A 20,354-nucleotide genomic window follows, 5' to 3' on the forward strand; every position below is an offset into this window, starting at 1 on the left:
GACAACAGACCAATAATCGTGGATTTTTTAAAGAATATTTTTGAAGGGCAAACAGACCAATAATCGTGGATTTCTTAAAGAATATTTTTGAAGGGACAACAGACCAATAATCGTGGATTTTTTAAAGAATATTTTTGAAGGGCAAACAGACCAATAATCGTGGATTTTTTAAAGAATATTTTTGAAGGGCCAACAGACCAACAATCGTGGATTTTTTAAAGAATATTTTTGAAGGGCCAACAGACCAATAATCGTGGATTTCTTAAAGAATATTTTTGAAGGGACAACAGACCAATAATCGTGGATTTTTTAAAGAATATTTTTGAAGGGCAAACAGACCAATAATCGTGGATTTCTTAAAGAATATTTTTGAAGGGACAACAGACCAATAATCGTGGATTTCTTAACGAATATTTTTGAAGGGCCAACAGACCAATAATCGTGGATTTCTTAAAGAATATTTTTGAAGGGACAACAGACCAATAATCGTGGATTTCTTAAAGAATATTTTTGAAGGGACAACAGACCAATAATCGTGGATTTTTTAAAGAATATTTTTGAAGGGCAAACAGACCAATAATCGTGGATTTCTTAAAGAATATTTTTGAAGGGCCAACAGACCAATAATCGTGGATTTTTAAAGAATATTTTTGAAGGCCAACAGACCAATAATCGTGGATTTTTTAAAGAATATTTTTGAAGGGCCAACAGACCAATAATCGTGGATTTCTTAAAGAATATTTTTGAAGGGCCAACAGACCAATAATCGTGGATTTTTTAAAGAATATTTTTGAAGGGCCAACAGACCAATAATCGTGGATTTCTTAAAGAATATTTTTGAAGGGCCAACAGACCAATAATCGTGGATTTTTTAAAGAATATTTTTGAAGGGCCAACAGACCAATAATCGTGGATTTCTTAAAGAATATTTTTGAAGGGCCAACAGACCAATAATCGTGGATTTTTTAAAGAATATTTTTGAAGGGCCAACAGACCAATAATCGTGGATTTCTTAAAGAATATTTTTGAAGGGCCAACAGACCAATAATCGTGGATTTTTTAAAGAATATTTTTGAAGGGCCAACAGACCAATAATCGTGGATTGTTTAAAGAATATTTTTGAAGGGCCAACAGACCAATAATCGTGGATTTTTTAAAGAATATTTTTGAAGGGCCAACAGACCAATAATCGTGGATTGTTTAAAGAATATTTTTGAAGGGCCAACAGACCAATAATCGTGGATTTTTTAAAGAATATTTTTGAAGGGCCAACAGACCAATAATCGTGGATTGTTTAAAGAATATTTTTGAAGGGCCAACAGACCAATAATCGTGGATTTTTTAAAGAATATTTTTGAAGGGCCAACAGACCAATAATCGTGGATTGTTTAAAGAATATTTTTGAAGGGCCAACAGACCAATAATCGTGGATTTTTTAAAGAATATTTTTGAAGGGCCAACAGACCAATAATCGTGGATTTTTTAAAGAATATTTTTGAAGGGCCAACAGACCAATAATCGTGGATTTTTTAAAGAATATTTTTGAAGGGCCAACAGACCAATAATCGTGGATTTTTTAAAGAATATTTTTGAAGGGCCAACAGACCAATAATCGTGGATTTTTTAAAGAATATTTTTGAAGGGCCAACAGACCAATAATCGTGGATTTTTTAAAGAATATTTTTGAAGGGCCAACAGACCAATAATCGTGGATTTTTTAAAGAATATTTTTGAAGGGCCAACAGACCAATAATCGTGGATTTTTTAAAGAATATTTTTGAAGGGCCAACAGAACAATAATAGTGGATTATTTAAAGAATATTTTTGAAGGACCAACAGAACAATAATCGTGGATTTTTTAAAGAATATTTTTGAAGGACCAACATACCAATAATAGTGGATTTTTTAAAGAATATTCTTGAAGGACCAACAGAACAATAATCGTTGACTTTTTAAAGAATATTTTTGAAGGACCTGCAGCAATTATCGTGGATTTTTTAAAGAATATTTTTGAAGGACCAACAGAACAATAATTGTGGATTTTTTAAACAATATTTTTGAAGGGCCAACAGAACAATAATCGTGGATTTTTTAAAGAATATTTTTGAAGGGCCAACAGACCAATAATCGTGGATTTTTTAAAGAATATTTTTGAAGGGCCAACAGACCAATAATCGTGGATTTTTTAAAGAATATTTTTGAAGGGCCAACAGACCAATAATCGTGGATTGTTTAAAGAATATTTTTGAAGGGCCAACAGACCAATAATCGTGGATTTTTTAAAGAATATTTTTGAAGGGCCAACAGACCAATAATCGTGGATTTTTTAAAGAATATTTTTGAAGGGCCAACAGACCAATAATCGTGGATTTTTTAAAGAATATTTTTGAAGGGCCAACAGACCAATAATCGTGGATTGTTTAAAGAATATTTTTGAAGGGCCAACAGACCAATAATCGTGGATTTTTTAAAGAATATTTTTGAAGGGCCAACAGACCAATAATCGTGGATTGTTTAAAGAATATTTTTGAAGGGCCAACAGACCAATAATCGTGGATTTTTTAAAGAATATTTTTGAAGGGCCAACAGACCAATAATCGTGGATTTTTTAAAGAATATTTTTGAAGGGCCAACAGACCAATAATCGTGGATTTTTTAACGAATATTTTTGAAGGGCCAACAGACCAATAATCGTGGATTTTTTAAAGAATATTTTTGAAGGGCCAACAGACCAATAATCGTGGATTTTTTAAAGAATATTTTTGAAGGGCCAACAGACCAATAATCGTGGATTTTTTAAAGAATATTTTTGAAGGGCCAACAGACCAATAATCGTGGATTTTTTAAAGAATATTTTTGAAGGGCCAACAGACCAATAATCGTGGATTTTTTAAAGAATATTTTTGAAGGGCCAACAGAACAATAATAGTGGATTATTTAAAGAATATTTTTGAAGGACCAACAGAACAATAATCGTGGATTTTTTAAAGAATATTTTTGAAGGACCAACATACCAATAATAGTGGATTTTTTAAAGAATATTCTTGAAGGACCAACAGAACAATAATCGTTGACTTTTTAAAGAATATTTTTGAAGGACCTGCAGCAATTATCGTGGATTTTTTAAAGAATATTTTTGAAGGACCAACAGAACAATAATTGTGGATTTTTTAAACAATATTTTTGAAGGGCCAACAGAACAATAATCGTGGATTTTTTAAAGAATATTTTTGAAGGGCCAACAGACCAATAATCGTGGATTTTTTAAAGAATATTTTTGAAGGGCCAACAGACCAATAATCGTGGATTTTTTAAAGAATATTTTTGAAGGGCCAACAGACCAATAATCGTGGATTTTTTAAAGAATATTTTTGAAGGGCCAACAGAACAATAATAGTGGATTATTTAAAGAATATTTTTGAAGGACCAACAGAACAATAATCGTGGATTTTTTAAAGAATATTTTTGAAGGACCAACATACCAATAATAGTGGATTTTTTAAAGAATATTCTTGAAGGACCAACAGAACAATAATCGTTGACTTTTTAAAGAATATTTTTGAAGGACCTGCAGCAATTATCGTGGATTTTTTAAAGAATATTTTTGAAGGACCAACAGAACAATAATTGTGGATTTTTTAAACAATATTTTTGAAGGGCCAACAGAACAATAATCGTGGATTTTTTAAAGAATATTTTTGAAGGGCCAACAGACCAATAATCGTGGATTTTTTAAAGAATATTTTTGAAGGGCCAACAGACCAATAATCGTGGATTTTTTAAAGAATATTTTTGAAGGGCCAACAGACCAATAATCGTGGATTGTTTAAAGAATATTTTTGAAGGGCCAACAGACCAATAATCGTGGATTTTTTAAAGAATATTTTTGAAGGGCCAACAGACCAATAATCGTGGATTTTTTAAAGAATATTTTTGAAGGGCCAACAGACCAATAATCGTGGATTTTTTAAAGAATATTTTTGAAGGGCCAACAGACCAATAATCGTGGATTGTTTAAAGAATATTTTTGAAGGGCCAACAGACCAATAATCGTGGATTTTTTAAAGAATATTTTTGAAGGGCCAACAGACCAATAATCGTGGATTGTTTAAAGAATATTTTTGAAGGGCCAACAGACCAATAATCGTGGATTTTTTAAAGAATATTTTTGAAGGGCCAACAGACCAATAATCGTGGATTTTTTAAAGAATATTTTTGAAGGGCCAACAGACCAATAATCGTGGATTTTTTAAAGAATATTTTTGAAGGGCCAACAGACCAATAATCGTGGATTTTTTAAAGAATATTTTTGAAGGGCCAACAGACCAATAATCGTGGATTTTTTAAAGAATATTTTTGAAGGGCCAACAGACCAATAATCGTGGATTTTTTAAAGAATATTTTTGAAGGGCCAACAGACCAATAATCGTGGATTTTTTAAAGAATATTTTTGAAGGGCCAACAGACCAATAATCGTGGATTTTTTAAAGAATATTTTTGAAGGGCCAACAGAACAATAATAGTGGATTATTTAAAGAATATTTTTGAAGGACCAACAGAACAATAATCGTGGATTTTTTAAAGAATATTTTTGAAGGACCAACATACCAATAATAGTGGATTTTTTAAAGAATATTCTTGAAGGACCAACAGAACAATAATCGTTGACTTTTTAAAGAATATTTTTGAAGGACCTGCAGCAATTATCGTGGATTTTTTAAAGAATATTTTTGAAGGACCAACAGAACAATAATTGTGGATTTTTTAAACAATATTTTTGAAGGGCCAACAGAACAATAATCGTGGATTTTTTAAAGAATATTTTTGAAGGGCCAACAGACCAATAATCGTGGATTTTTTAAAGAATATTTTTGAAGGGCCAACAGACCAATAATCGTGGATTTTTTAAAGAATATTTTTGAAGGGCCAACAGACCAATAATCGTGGATTTTTTAAAGAATATTTTTGAAGGGCCAACAGACCAATAATCGTGGATTTTTTAAAGAATATTTTTGAAGGGCCAACAGACCAATAATCGTGGATTTTTTAAAGAATATTTTTGAAGGGCCAACAGACCAATAATCGTGGATTTTTTAAAGAATATTTTTGAAGGGCCAACAGACCAATAATCGTGGATTTTTTAAAGAATATTTTTGAAGGGCCAACAGACCAATAATCGTGGATTTTTTAAAGAATATTTTTGAAGGGCCAACAGACCAATAATCGTGGATTTTTTAAAGAATATTTTTGAAGGGCCAACAGACCAATAATCGTGGATTTTTTAAAGAATATTTTTGAAGGGCCAACAGACCAATAATCGTGGATTTTTTAAAGAATATTTTTGAAGGGCCAACAGACCAATAATCGTGGATTTTTTAAAGAATATTTTTGAAGCGCCAACAGACCAATAATCGTGGATTTTTTAAAGAATATTTTTGAAGGGCCAACAGACCAATAATCGTGGATTTTTTAAAGAATATTTTTGAAGGGCCAACAGACCAATAATCGTGGATTTTTTAAAGAATATTTTTGAAGGGCCAACAGACCAATAATCGTGGATTTTTTAAAGAATATTTTTGAAGGGCCAACAGACCAATAATCGTGGATTTTTTAAAGAATATTTTTGAAGGGCCAACAGACCAATAATCGTGGATTTTTTAAAGAATATTTTTGAAGGGCCAACAGACCAATAATCGTGGATTTTTTAAAGAATATTTTTGAAGGGCCAACAGACCAATAATCGTGGATTTTTTAAAGAATATTTTTGAAGGGCCAACAGACCAATAATCGTGGATTTTTTAAAGAATATTTTTGAAGGGCCAACAGACCAATAATCGTGGATTTTTTAAAGAATATTTTTGAAGGGCCAACAGACCAATAATCGTGGATTTTTTAAAGAATATTTTTGAAGGGCCAACAGACCAATAATCGTGGATTTTTTAAAGAATATTTTTGAAGGGCCAACAGACCAATAATCGTGGATTTTTTAAAGAATATTTTTGAAGGGCCAACAGACCAATAATCGTGGATTTTTTAAAGAATATTTTTGAAGGGCCAACAGACCAATAATCGTGGATTTTTTAAAGAATATTTTTGAAGGGCCAACAGACCAATAATCGTGGATTTTTTAAAGAATATTTTTGAAGGGCCAACAGACCAATAATCGTGGATTTTTTAAAGAATATTTTTGAAGGGCCAACAGACCAATAATCGTGGATTTTTTAAAGAATATTTTTGAAGGGCCAACAGACCAATAATCGTGGATTTTTTAAATAATATTTTTGAAGGGCCAACAGACGAATAATCGTGGATTTTTTAAAGAATATTTTTGAAGGGCCAACAGACCAATAATCGTGGATTTTTTAAAGAATATTTTTGAAGGGCCAACAGACCAATAATCTTGGATTTTTTAAAGAATATTTTTGAAGGGCCAACATACCAATAATCGTGGATTTTTTAAAGAATATTTTTGAAGGGCCAACATACCAATAATCGTGGATTTTTTAAAGAATATTTTTGAAGGGCCAACAGACCAATAATCGGGGATAATCGTGGATTTTTTAAAGAATATTTTTGAAGGGCCAACAGACCAATAATCGGGGATAATCGTGGATTTTTTAAAGAATATTTTTGAAGGGCCAACAGACCAATAATCGGGGATAATCGTGGATTTTTTAAAGAATATTTTTGAAGGGCCAACAGACCAATAATCGGGGATAATCGTGGATTTTTTAAAGAATATTTTTGAAGGGCCAACAGACCAATAATCGGGGATAATCGTGGATTTTTTAAAGAATATTTTTGAAGGGCCAACAGACCAATAATCGGGGATAATCGTGGATTTTTTAAAGAATATTTTTGAAGGGCCAACAGACCAATAATCGTGGATTTTTTAAAGAATATATTTGAAGGGCCAACAGACCAATAATCGTGGATTTTTTAAAGAATATTTTTGAAGGGCCAACAGACCAATAATCGTGGATTTTTTAAAGAATATTTTTGAAGGGCCAACAGACCAATAATCGTGGATTTTTTAAAGAATATTTTTGAAGGGCCAACAGACCAATAATCTTGGATTTTTTAAAGAATATTTTTGAAGGGCCAACATACCAATAATCGTGGATTTTTTAAAGAATATTTTTGAAGGGCCAACATACCAATAATCGTGGATTTTTTAAAGAATATTTTTGAAGGGCCAACAGACCAATAATCGGGGATAATCGTGGATTTTTTAAAGAATATTTTTGAAGGGCCAACAGACCAATAATCGGGGATAATCGTGGATTTTTTAAAGAATATTTTTGAAGGGCCAACAGACCAATAATCGGGGATAATCGTGGATTTTTTAAAGAATATTTTTGAAGGGCCAACAGACCAATAATCGGGGATAATAGTGGATTTTTTAAAGAATATTTTTGAAGGGCCAACAGACCAATAATCGGGGATAATCGTGGATTTTTTAAAGAATATTTTTGAAGGGCCAACAGACCAATAATCGGGGATAATCGTGGATTTTTTAAAGAATATTTTTGAAGGGCCAACAGACCAATAATCGGGGATAATCGTGGATTTTTTAAAGAATATTTTTGAAGGGCCAACAGACCAATAATCGGGGATAATCGTGGATTTTTTAAAGAATATTTTTGAAGGGCCAACAGACCAATAATCGGGGATAATCGTGGATTTTTTAAAGAATATTTTTGAAGGGCCAACAGACCAATAATCGTGGATTTTTTAAAGAGTATTTTTGAAGGGCCAACAGACCAAGAATCGTGGATTTTTTAAAGAATATTTTTGAAGGGCCAACAGACCAATAATCGTGGATTTTTTAAAGAATATTTTTGAAGGGCCAACAGACCAATAATGGTGGATTTTTTAAAGAATATTTTTGAAGGGCCAGCAGACCAATAATCGTGGATTTTTTAAAGAATATTTTTGAAGGGCCAACAGACCAATAATCGTGGATTTTTTAAAGAATATTTTTGAAGGGCCAACAGACGAATAATCGTGGATTTTTTAAAGAATATTTTTGAAGGGCCAACAGACCAATAATCTTGGATTTTTTAAAGAATATTTTTGAAGGGCCAACATACCAATAATCGTGGATTTTTTAAAGAATATTTTTGAAGGGCCAACATACCAATAATCGTGGATTTTTTAAAGAATATTTTTGAAGGGCCAACAGACCAATAATCGGGGATAATCGTGGATTTTTTAAAGAATATTTTTGAAGGGCCAACAGACCAATAATCGGGGATAATCGTGGATTTTTTAAAGAATATTTTTGAAGGGCCAACAGACCAATAATCGGGGATAATCGTGGATTTTTTAAAGAATATTTTTGAAGGGCCAACAGACCAATAATCGGGGATAATCGTGGATTTTTTAAAGAATATTTTTGAAGGGCCAACAGACCAATAATCGGGGATAATCGTGGATTTTTTAAAGAATATTTTTGAAGGGCCAACAGACCAATAATCGGGGATAATCGTGGATTTTTTAAAGAATATTTTTGAAGGGCCAACAGACCAATAATCGGGGATAATCGTGGATTTTTTAAAGAATATTTTTGAAGGGCCAACAGACCAATAATCGGGGATAATCGTGGATTTTTTAAAGAATATTTTTGAAGGGCCAACAGACCAATAATCGGGGATAATCGTGGATTTTTTAAAGAATATTTTTGAAGGGCCAACAGACCAATAATCGGGGATAATCGTGGATTTTTTAAAGAATATTTTTGAAGGGCCAACAGACCAATAATCGGGGATAATCGTGGATTTTTTAAAGAATATTTTTGAAGGGCCAACAGACCAATAATCGGGGATAATCGTGGATTTTTTAAAGAATATTTTTGAAGGGCCAACAGACCAATAATCGGGGATAATCGTGGATTTTTTAAAGAATATTTTTGAAGGGCCAACAGACCAATAATCGTGGATTTTTTAAAGAGTATTTTTGAAGGGCCAACAGACCAAGAATCGTGGATTTTTTAAAGAATATTTTTGAAGGGCCAACAGACCAATAATCGTGGATTTTTTAAAGAATATTTTTGAAGGGCCAACAGACCAATAATGGTGGATTTTTTAAAGAATATTTTTGAAGGGCCAGCAGACCAATAATCGTGGATTTTTTAAAGAATATTTTTGAAGGGCCAACAGACCAATAATCGTGGATTTTTTAAAGAATATTTTTGAAGGGCCAACAGACCAATAATCGTGGATTTTTTAAAGAATATTTTTGAAGGGCCAACAGACCAATAATCGTGGATTTTTTAAAGAATATTTTTGAAGGGCCAACAGACCAATAATCGTGGATTTTTTAAAGAATATTTTTGAAGGGCCAACAGACCAATAATCGTGGATTTTTTAAAGAATATTTTTGAAGGGCCAACAGACCAATAATCGTGGATTTTTTAAAGAATATTTTTGAAGGGCCAACAGACCAATAATCGTGGATTTTTTAAAGAATATTTTTGAAGAGCCAACAGACCAATAATCGTGGATTTTTTAAAGAATATTTTTGAAGGGCCAACAGACCAATAATCGTGGATTTTTTAAAAAATATTTTTGAAGGGCCAACAGACCAATAATCGTGGATTTTTTAAAGAATATTTTTGAAGGGCCAACAGACCAATAATCGTGGATTTTTTAAAGAATATTTTTGAAGGGCCAACAGACCAATAATCGTGGATTTTTTAAATAATATTTTTGAAGGGCCAACAGACGAATAATCGTGGATTTTTTAAAGAATATTTTTGAAGGGCCAACAGACCAATAATCGTGGATTTTTTAAAGAATATTTTTGAAGGGCCAACATACCAATAATCGTGGATTTTTTAAAGAATATTTTTGAAGGGCCAACAGACCAATAATCGTGGATTTTTTAAAGAATATTTTTGAAGGGCCAACATACCAATAATCGTGGATTTTTTAAAGAATATTTTTGAAGGGCCAACAGACCAATAATCGGGGATAATCGTGGATTTTTTAAAGAATATTTTTGAAGGGCCAACAGACCAATAATCGTGGATTTTTTAAAGAATATTTTTGAAGGGCCAACAGACCAATAATCGTGGATTTTTTAAAGAATATTTTTGAAGGGCCAACAGACCAATAATCGTGGATTTTTTAAAGAATATTTTTGAAGGGCCAACAGACCAATAATCGTGGATTTTTTAAAGAATATTTTTGAAGGGCCAACAGACCAATAATCGTGGATTTTTTAAAGAATATTTTTGAAGGGCCAACAGGCCAATAATCGTGGATTTTTTAAAGAATATTTTTGAAGGGCCAACAGACCAATAATCGTGGATTTTTTAAAGAATATTTTTGAAGGGCCAACAGACCAATAATCGTGGATTTTTTAAAGAATATTTTTGAAGGGCCAACAGACCAATAATCGTGGATTTTTTAAAGAATATTTTTGAAGGGCCAACAGACCAATAATCGTGGATTTTTTAAAGAATATTTTTGAAGGGCCAACAGACCAATAATCGTGGATTTTTTAAAGAATATTTTTGAAGGGCCAACAGACCAATAATCGTGGATTTTTTAAAGAATATTTTTGAAGGGCCAACAGACCAATAATCGTGGATTTTTTAAAGAATATTTTTGAAGGGCCAACAGGCCAATAATCGTGGATTTTTTAAAGAATATTTTTGAAGGGCCAACAGACCAATAATCGTGGATTTTTTAAAGAATATTTTTGAAGGGCCAACAGACCAATAATCGTGGATTTTTTAAAGAATATTTTTGAAGGGCCAACAGACCAATAATCGTGAATTTTTTAAAGAATATTTTTGAAGGGCCAACAGACCAATAATCGTGGATTTTTTAAAGAATATTTTTGAAGGGCCAACAGACCAACAATCGTGGATTTTTTAAAGAATATTTTTGAAGGGACAACAGACCAATAATCGTGGATTTCTTAAAGAATATTTTTGAAGGGACAACAGACCAATAATCGTGGATTTTTTAAAGAATATTTTTGAAGGGCAAACAGACCAATAATCGTGGATTTCTTAAAGAATATTTTTGAAGGGACAACAGACCAATAATCGTGGATTTCTTAACGAATATTTTTGAAGGGCCAACAGACCAATAATCGTGGATTTCTTAAAGAATATTTTTGAAGGGACAACAGACCAATAATCGTGGATTTCTTAAAGAATATTTTTGAAGGGACAACAGACCAATAATCGTGGATTTTTTAAAGAATATTTTTGAAGGGCAAACAGACCAATAATCGTGGATTTCTTAAAGAATATTTTTGAAGGGCCAACAGACCAATAATCGTGGATTTTTAAAGAATATTTTTGAAGGCCAACAGACCAATAATCGTGGATTTTTTAAAGAATATTTTTGAAGGGCCAACAGACCAATAATCGTGGATTTCTTAAAGAATATTTTTGAAGGGCCAACAGACCAATAATCGTGGATTTTTTAAAGAATATTTTTGAAGGGCCAACAGACCAATAATCGTGGATTTCTTAAAGAATATTTTTGAAGGGCCAACAGACCAATAATCGTGGATTTTTTAAAGAATATTTTTGAAGGGCCAACAGACCAATAATCGTGGATTTCTTAAAGAATATTTTTGAAGGGCCAACAGACCAATAATCGTGGATTTTTTAAAGAATATTTTTGAAGGGCCAACAGACCAATAATCGTGGATTTCTTAAAGAATATTTTTGAAGGGCCAACAGACCAATAATCGTGGATTTTTTAAAGAATATTTTTGAAGGGCCAACAGACCAATAATCGTGGATTGTTTAAAGAATATTTTTGAAGGGCCAACAGACCAATAATCGTGGATTTTTTAAAGAATATTTTTGAAGGGCCAACAGACCAATAATCGTGGATTGTTTAAAGAATATTTTTGAAGGGCCAACAGACCAATAATCGTGGATTTTTTAAAGAATATTTTTGAAGGGCCAACAGACCAATAATCGTGGATTGTTTAAAGAATATTTTTGAAGGGCCAACAGACCAATAATCGTGGATTTTTTAAAGAATATTTTTGAAGGGCCAACAGACCAATAATCGTGGATTGTTTAAAGAATATTTTTGAAGGGCCAACAGACCAATAATCGTGGATTTTTTAAAGAATATTTTTGAAGGGCCAACAGACCAATAATCGTGGATTGTTTAAAGAATATTTTTGAAGGGCCAACAGACCAATAATCGTGGATTTTTTAAAGAATATTTTTGAAGGGCCAACAGACCAATAATCGTGGATTTCTTAAAGAATATTTTTGAAGGGCCAACAGACCAATAATCGTGGATTTCTTAAAGAATATTTTTGAAGGGCAAACAGACCAATAATCGTGGATTGTTTAAAGAATATTTTTGAAGGGCCAACAGACCAATAATCGTGGATTGTTTAAAGAATATTTTTGAAGGGCCAACAGACCAATAATCGTGGATTTCTTAAAGAATATTTTTGAAGGGCCAACAGACCAATAATCGTGGATTTCTTAAAGAATATTTTTGAAGGGCCAACAGACCAATAATCGTGGATTTTTTAAAGAATATTTTTGAAGGGCCAACAGACCAATAATCGTGGATTTTTTAAAGAATATTTTTGAAGGGCCAACAGACCAATAATCGTGGATTTTTTAAAGAATATTTTTGAAGGGCCAACAGACCAATAATCGTGGATTTTTTAAAGAATATTTTTGAAGGGCCAACAGACCAATAATCGTGGATTTTTTAAAGAATATTTTTGAAGGGCCAACAGACCAATAATCGTGGATTTTTTAAAGAATATTTTTGAAGGGCCAACAGACCAATAATCGTGGATTGTTTAAAGAATATTTTTGAAGGGCCAACAGACCAATAATCGTGGATTTCTTAAAGAATATTTTTGAAGGGCCAACAGACCAATAATCGTGGATTTCTTAAAGAATATTTTTGAAGGGCCAACAGACCAATAATCGTGGATTTCTTAAAGAATATTTTTGAAGGGCCAACAGACCAATAATCGTGGATTTCTTAAAGAATATTTTTGAAGGGCCAACAGACCAATAATCGTGGATTTCTTAAAGAATATTTTTGAAGGGCCAACAGACCAATAATCGTGGATTTTTTAAAGAATATTTTTGAAGGGCCAACAGACCAATAATCGTGGATTTTTTAAAGAATATTTTTGAAGGGCCAACAGACCAATAATCGTGGATTTCTTAAAGAATATTTTTGAAGGGCCAACAGACCAATAATCGTGGATTTTTTAAAGAATATTTTTGAAGGGCCAACAGACCAATAATCGTGGATTTTTTAAAGAATATTTTTGAAGGGCCAACAGACCAATAATCGTGGATTTCTTAAAGAATATTTTTGAAGGGCCAACAGACCAATAATCGTGGATTTTTTAAAGAATATTTTTGAAGGGCCAACAGACCAATAATCGTGGATTTCTTAAAGAATATTTTTGAAGGGCCAACAGACCAATAATCGTGGATTTCTTAAAGAATATTTTTGAAGGGCCAACAGACCAATAATCGTGGATTTCTTAAAGAATATTTTTGAAGGGCCAACAGACCAATAATCGTGGATTTCTTAAAGAATATTTTTGAAGGGCCAACAGACCAATAATCGTGGATTTCTTAAAGAATATTTTTGAAGGGCCAACAGACCAATAATCGTGGATTTCTTAAAGAATATTTTTGAAGGGCCAACAGACCAATAATCGTGGATTTCTTAAAGAATATTTTTGAAGGGCCAACAGACCAATAATCGTGGATTTTTTAAAGAATATTTTTGAAGGGCCAACAGACCAATAATCGTGGATTTTTTAAAGAATATTTTTGAAGGGCCAACAGACCAATAATCGTGGATTTTTTAAAGAATATTTTTGAAGGGCCAACAGACCAATAATCGTGGATTGTTTAAAGAATATTTTTGAAGGGCCAACAGACCAATAATCGTGGATTTTTTAAAGAATATTTTTGAAGGGCCAACAGACCAATAATCGTGGATTTTTTAAAGAATATTTTTGAAGGGCCAACAGACCAATAATCGTGGATTTTTTAAAGAATATTTTTGAAGGGCCAACAGATTTTTGAAGTAACAACAGAACAATTATCGTGGATTTTTTAAATAATATTTTTCAAGGACCAACAGAACAATAATCGTGGATTTTTAAAGAATATTTTTCAAAGACCAACAGAACAATAATCGTGGAGTTTTTAAACAATATTTTTGAAGGACCAACAGAACAATAATCGTGGATTTTTTAAAGAGTAAAGGACCAACAGACCAATAATCGTGGATTTTTTAAAGAATATTTTTGAAGGGCCAACAGACCAATAATCGTGGATTTTTTTAAGAATATTTTTGAAGGACCAACAGACCAATAATCGTGGATTTTTTAAAGAATATTTTTGAAGGACCAAAAGACCAATAATCGTGGATTTTTTAAAGAATATTTTTGAAGCACCAACAGACCAATAATCGTGGATTTTTTAAAGAATATTTCTAAAGGACCAACAGACCAATAATCGTGGATTTTTTAAAGAATATTTCAAATAATCGTGGAACAGACCAATAATGTAGTGGATTTTTTAAACAATATTTCTAAAGGACCGAGGATTTTTTTATTATTTTTCTTAAGATTTTTAAGCGCCGATGCCTTTGTAAGGAACCAAAAATTAAAGTTGATGCATTTTTTTTTTAATTTTTACAAGCTCTTGATTGTACAAAATATGAACAATATCCTCCCTTTCTACGACAATTATCTATTTTTGCCTTTACTTGACTTTGTGCCAAGCACCACCTCTGGAGTTGCAGGTGCATGAAAAGCGACCATTAATATTTAATTAAATTCTCTCAGATGTTGACTTTGTGGTCTGTTATTTGTTATATTTATTTACTGTTGTTGTTATTATTTCGTTTTTTAACTTATTGTTCTCTTTTTCATTATTGTTTTTTTCTTGCATTGTTACAGGTGGCGAATCCAGTGGTGGCCGACAAACACGCAATGGTGTTGCCGTCTGCTCACAAAAACGTGCCCTCCTAGTGGCCGGTGTTGTGTTAGGTTCACTCCTGCTAACAGCTTTAATCATAGCCTATGCTGGACCAACAACGGGTAAGAGCGTTTGTTTTTATTCTTCAATTTCATTGCCATTCTGCAAACAACATTCATTCCACCAAAAACCATACAAAAGAGTCAAGTCCTTCTACATAGACCCCAGAATAAAAACGAAAAAAGCAAAACAAATGTACACCATCATTCGATTCATTTCGTTTGTTTCATTGTTTTCGTTTGTTTCGTTTTTTGCTTAACTTTGTTTTCATCCGGTCTACTTTGTTTTCCATTTCCCCTTCTAGTTTTGAGTTTTTGTTTCATCTGGCATTTTTAGATTTCGTTTCATTAGCCTAACACATTTTATTTATTTAATAAAATTCCATATTTATTTAATTGCTGCACCACAACCACAAAAGTGTAAAAAACACATTTTGTAGATGTTTTTTAAATAGAGTGACCGGGAAGTTTGGATGCTAATTGAAGTTTAGGAGAAAGTTTTTATTTTAACGAAATGAAAATGCCTACAATATGCGGGATTTGTGTACTGTACTCTGAAAATAGAGTATATTAATAGATCAGTCAAGTGGTACCATGTGTTCACACAGTTAAAAGTCATAGCGGATGAAAATAATCTATATATATATAAAACTCTCCTGTCACGGTGTTCGGCTTTGAACTCCTCCGAAAGGGCTGGACCGAATTTAATGAAATTTTGTATGTGGAGTTTGTAGTTCTGAGAATAGGTTTTTAACTACTTTTTATAGTGGTCAGTGGAGTGACCAGGGTACCTCCCACACAAATTTTTTTTTTAACAAAACGTGAAATCGAATATATTTTTCAACCTATTGTTTAAAAATTGTTTGCAATGCTATGGTAATTATTGCCCTGACCCTGAATGGTCATCGCGGAAGTGAAATATCGCGGTCCACAATTTTTTTTTTCAAAATTGTATAATTGCAGATAATATCCTTAATGTTAGTACGCGTGTCTTTAAAAGCGCTATAAACACTGGCTTCCATAAGTTAGACATTGTGGTCAACTTCACAATTTTCACAGTAAAATTCCGATAATTTGAAATGGCACTTGACCAAAATTCCAAAACAATCGATTGGGAAATCAGACAAAGTTCTTCAAAATATCGAAATAACAGCTTTCAATGCAAATTCTCATAGTATAACGGGAAGTAGTGGTCTCTCTATACCGGGACCTCAAAAACGGGCCAGCAACGCGGACCGGGTCAGCTAGTATTATATAGAAACTTCCTACGAAGGCCTCCTATTCCATAGAAACCTCATATGGAGATCTTCTATGCTATAGACATCACCTATGGATATTCTCTATTCCATAGAAACCACTTACGGAGGCAGTCTATTCTATACAAACCACCTACAGAGGTCTTCTGTTTTATAGATACCACATACGGAGGAAACTACTACGGAAATAGTTTTCTATAGAAACATCCTAAGGAAGGGGTTCTATTATATAGAAACCTTCTATGGAGGTATTCTATTCTCTAGAAATCATATTACAAACAACCTCCTACGGAGGTCTCCTATTACATAGAAATTTCCTATGTAGAGCTTCTATGCTATAGAAATCACCTATAGATATCTTCTATTCCATAGAAACCACCTGCGGAGATATTCTATTCCATTCCATTCTTCTATCCTATAGAAACCTCCTAACGGAGGTCTTCTATTCTATAGAAACCTCCTAACGGAGGTCTTCTATTCTATAGAAACCTCCTAACGGAGGTCTTCTATTCTATAGAAACCTCCTAACGGAGGTCTTCTATTCTATAGAAACCTCCTAACGGAGGTCTTCTATTCTATAGAAACCTCCTAACGGAGGTCTTCTATTCTATAGAAACCTCCTAACGGAGGTCTTCTATTCTATAGAAACCTCCTAACGGAGGTCTTCTATTTTATAGAAACCTCCTAACGGAGGTCTTCTATTCTATAGAAACCTCCTAACGGAGGTCTTCTATTCTATAGAAACCTCCTAACGGAGGTCTTATATTCTATAGAAACCTCCTAACGGAGGTCTTCTATTCTATAGAAACCTCCTAACGGAGGTCTTCTATTCTATAGAAACCTCCTAACGGAGGTCTTCTATTCTATAGAAACCTCCTAACGGAGGTCTTCTATTCTATAGAAACCTCCTAACGGAGGTCTTCTATTTTATAGAAACCTCCTAACGGAGGTCTTCTATTTTATAGAAACCTCCTAACAGAGGTCTTCCATTTTATAGAAACCTCCTAACGGGGCTCTTCTATTTTATAGAAACCTCCTAACAGAGGTCTTCCATTTTATAGAAACCTCCTAACGGGGCTCTTCTATTCTATAGAAACCTTCTAATGGAAGTCTTCTATTCTAAAGAAACCACCTCCTAACGGAGGTCTTCTTTTCTATAGAAACCACCTCCTAACGGAGGTCTTCTATTCTATAGAAACCTCCTAACGTAGCTTCTTCTATTCTATAGAAACCTCCTAAAGCAGCTTCTTCCATTCTATATAAACTTCCTACGGAGGTATTCTTTTACGGAGGTATTATACTCTATAGAAACAATAAGAAATAAGACGCTGATTCTACTTACACACTGCTCACCACCTGATTGGCTGAAATATGGCTCCCCCAGAACATACATATTGGTCAATTGTGTGCTGATTCTGACCAGTTAGTGGTGTGTTTAAGTCGTCCGCGCAAGCCACTGCCATTGGCGACAACATCAGAGGTAGGAACATGTTCCCTCAGTCTCCAATCGGCAGCTCTTAGGGTGCTGACAAAGAAATCTTGTTGAACTTTTACAAAGCAATAGGCCGGTCTTGGGTAAGCTATGCGCCGCCATTGTAATATGGAACTGTTACCGCTACGCAGTGGAAGAGTATTCAAATCTGAAAGAATGCCACCTTGAAGACTGCAAAGGGGTGCCACCTCACGACACCAATGGAGTCCACAGAGTGGACCACTTTCATGAGGAGACGTAGATTTTACTTCTGCATCAGCACAACAAGATGTTGTTTATGCAGTCCCAATCTAGTGAACGGACTTACTCCACCTATGCACGTCGGAAGTAATCTTCATATTCCAAAGACAGAGGTCCTAAGAAAGAGAACCCCTAGATCAACTAGCCCGGATGCATAATTCCGAAGGAAGAGCCAGCTTCATTACTAAAGGCTATACCAACCTTCTGTCAGTTAGCTATGTCGACAGAGATATACCATCAGCATCGTACCTAAAGAAAAAAAGCGAACACAATACATCAACATAGGGTTTTTTTGAGTTTTTGGGCCAATTTTTTCGGAAGTATGGATTTGCTCCCGAAAAATATTGTACCTTCTTAACAAGGGCCGCATACACAACATGGTCCAAAAATTCAAATCGATCCCAGACGAGTCCTTAAACCACACTTTTTCCATACTTTGTCTGAGAGGTACCCGAAGAGTGAGTGGTCCGGTAATTCGAGACTTAAGAAATAATACGATGTACAACGTTGGACCAAATCATTTTATTTTAGGTACTATCCAGTGTAGTTGGTGCGGGCAGGCTTTTTGGAGAAAGCGGGTTATTATCTCTGGAAGTAAGGACTTGCTCCCAAAAAAGTGTGCAGTCGTAACAAGGCCCGCAAGAAGAACTTTTTAGAAAAAAATTTAAAATGACCCAAGACCACCGCGCTTTTTCCAAATTTTGTGTGGAGATACCCGAAGAACTGGGCCGACATAGTCCATATTCCAACCTGATACATGATAAGATGAAATAATACGATGTGCAAAGCTTGGACAAATCAAAAACTACCTGGTTTCTTGGAACTTTTAGGCCATTATTTCAGGAAGTATGGACTTGCGCCCTAAACAATTGTACCTCGTAAAGGGGACCACAAGAACAACCTGTTGAAAAAATTTAAAAACTATACGAGACGAGCTGTTAAACTTCACTTTTCCAAATGTTGTGTGGGAGGTACCCGAAAAACTGGGCCGATATAGTCCATATTCCAACCTGATACATGACTGGATGAAATAATACGATGTGCGGATTTGCCATTTTACTTGGCGCCGTCAAGGTTTCGTGGAACTTTTAGGTAATTATTTCTGCTGAAAAAATTCAAAACTTTCCGCTGGGAGCTCTTAAACTTCACTTTTTCCAAATTTCATGTGGGAGTTAGCCACAGAAGTGGGCCGATATTGTTCATATTCGAATCCGATCTGCATCTGAAAAAAGTAATACGATGTGCAAAGTGTGAACCAAATTTATTGCTCTTTCGAGAGTTATCATTCAAAACATTTTACAGAAAAATTTTGAACTTCTGTGGGGGAGGTAACCGAAGGGTCGGCCCAATATGGCCCATCTTCGAACTTGAACTAAGTTTGAACAAAATATTATGAATGCCAAGTTTTTTTCGTACGAATCGTTGCTTACTTAAACATCTGTTGGCCAACACAATTCTTCTTCTTATTTCATAACTGATGTTGTTTGTTGTGTTTATGGCAGTGCCGAGGTAGACGAAGTCTTTAACTACCTCAAAATTATAGGTACCAATTTCCACAGTTGGTCCGAGATCTATGGACGCTTTGCGCGTCGACACCATCAACTTAGTCTTCCCGCCGTTTACCGCCAGACCCACTTTAGTAGATTCTCCTTCGACCTTCATAAAGCAGATGATGTCTATATCATCAGCATAAGCAAGTAACATGTGGATATTGGTGTAGATTGTGCCACTTCTTTTGACGTTTGCCTCTCGAATAACCTTTTCCAGCAGGTTGTTGAAGATATCACACGAGAGGCTGTCTCCTTGCCTGAAACCTCTTTTGGTACAAAATTCTCGTGTCAGTTAAAGTCGTTTTGAAAAACCGAATGAGCTTTGCGGGGGTACCAAATTTAGATATGGCTTGGAATACCTTTGAAAGTAGTGGGCTGTCGAATGCTGCTTTATAATCTGCATCTCTTGGGTCTTCTCCAGGATTTGCCACAGGGTAAATATCTGGTCAATGGTGGACTTGCCAGGTCTAAAGCCGCATTGGTATGGTCCGATTATCTCGTTGACCATAGGCTTTAGTCGTTCGCACAATATCCCTGACGATCTTGTAGGCAATCGGGAGTAGACTTATGCCCCTATGGTTAGAGCATACAGTCTTATCTCCTTTCTTATGGACTGGGCACAGAATACTCAGGTTCCAATCGTCGGGTACTAGTCCTTCCTGCCAGATGGTGCTAACTAGCTGATGAATACACCTTATCAGCGTGTCGCCTCCGGTTTTGAACAGCTCGGCTGGTAAGCCATCGGCTCCTGCTGCCTTATTATTCTTCAGCGGGTTTATTGCTGTCTTTACC

At 34.2% G+C, this 20,354-nt stretch overlaps 1 protein-coding gene across 5 annotated transcripts in view; it reads left to right on the forward strand.

Annotated features, from left to right (window-relative positions):
* The window catches only part of LOC141388877 (endoplasmic reticulum aminopeptidase 2), a 237,939-nt gene that overhangs the window by 154,790 nt on the left and 62,795 nt on the right, over window positions 1-20,354 (forward strand). For all 5 annotated transcript variants that reach the window (XM_073959430.1, XM_073959434.1, XM_073959431.1 and 2 more), the window contains one exon: window positions 14,947-15,087. In XM_073959430.1, coding sequence (XP_073815531.1) covers window positions 14,947-15,087 — 141 coding nt within the window. The remainder of the gene's footprint in view (window positions 1-14,946; window positions 15,088-20,354) is intronic.

Source organism: Musca autumnalis, unplaced genomic scaffold, assembly GCF_047663935.1.
Source record: "Musca autumnalis isolate F117 unplaced genomic scaffold, ASM4766393v1 scaffold_1, whole genome shotgun sequence".
In the NCBI taxonomy this organism is placed as follows: Eukaryota; Metazoa; Arthropoda; class Insecta; order Diptera; family Muscidae; genus Musca; species Musca autumnalis.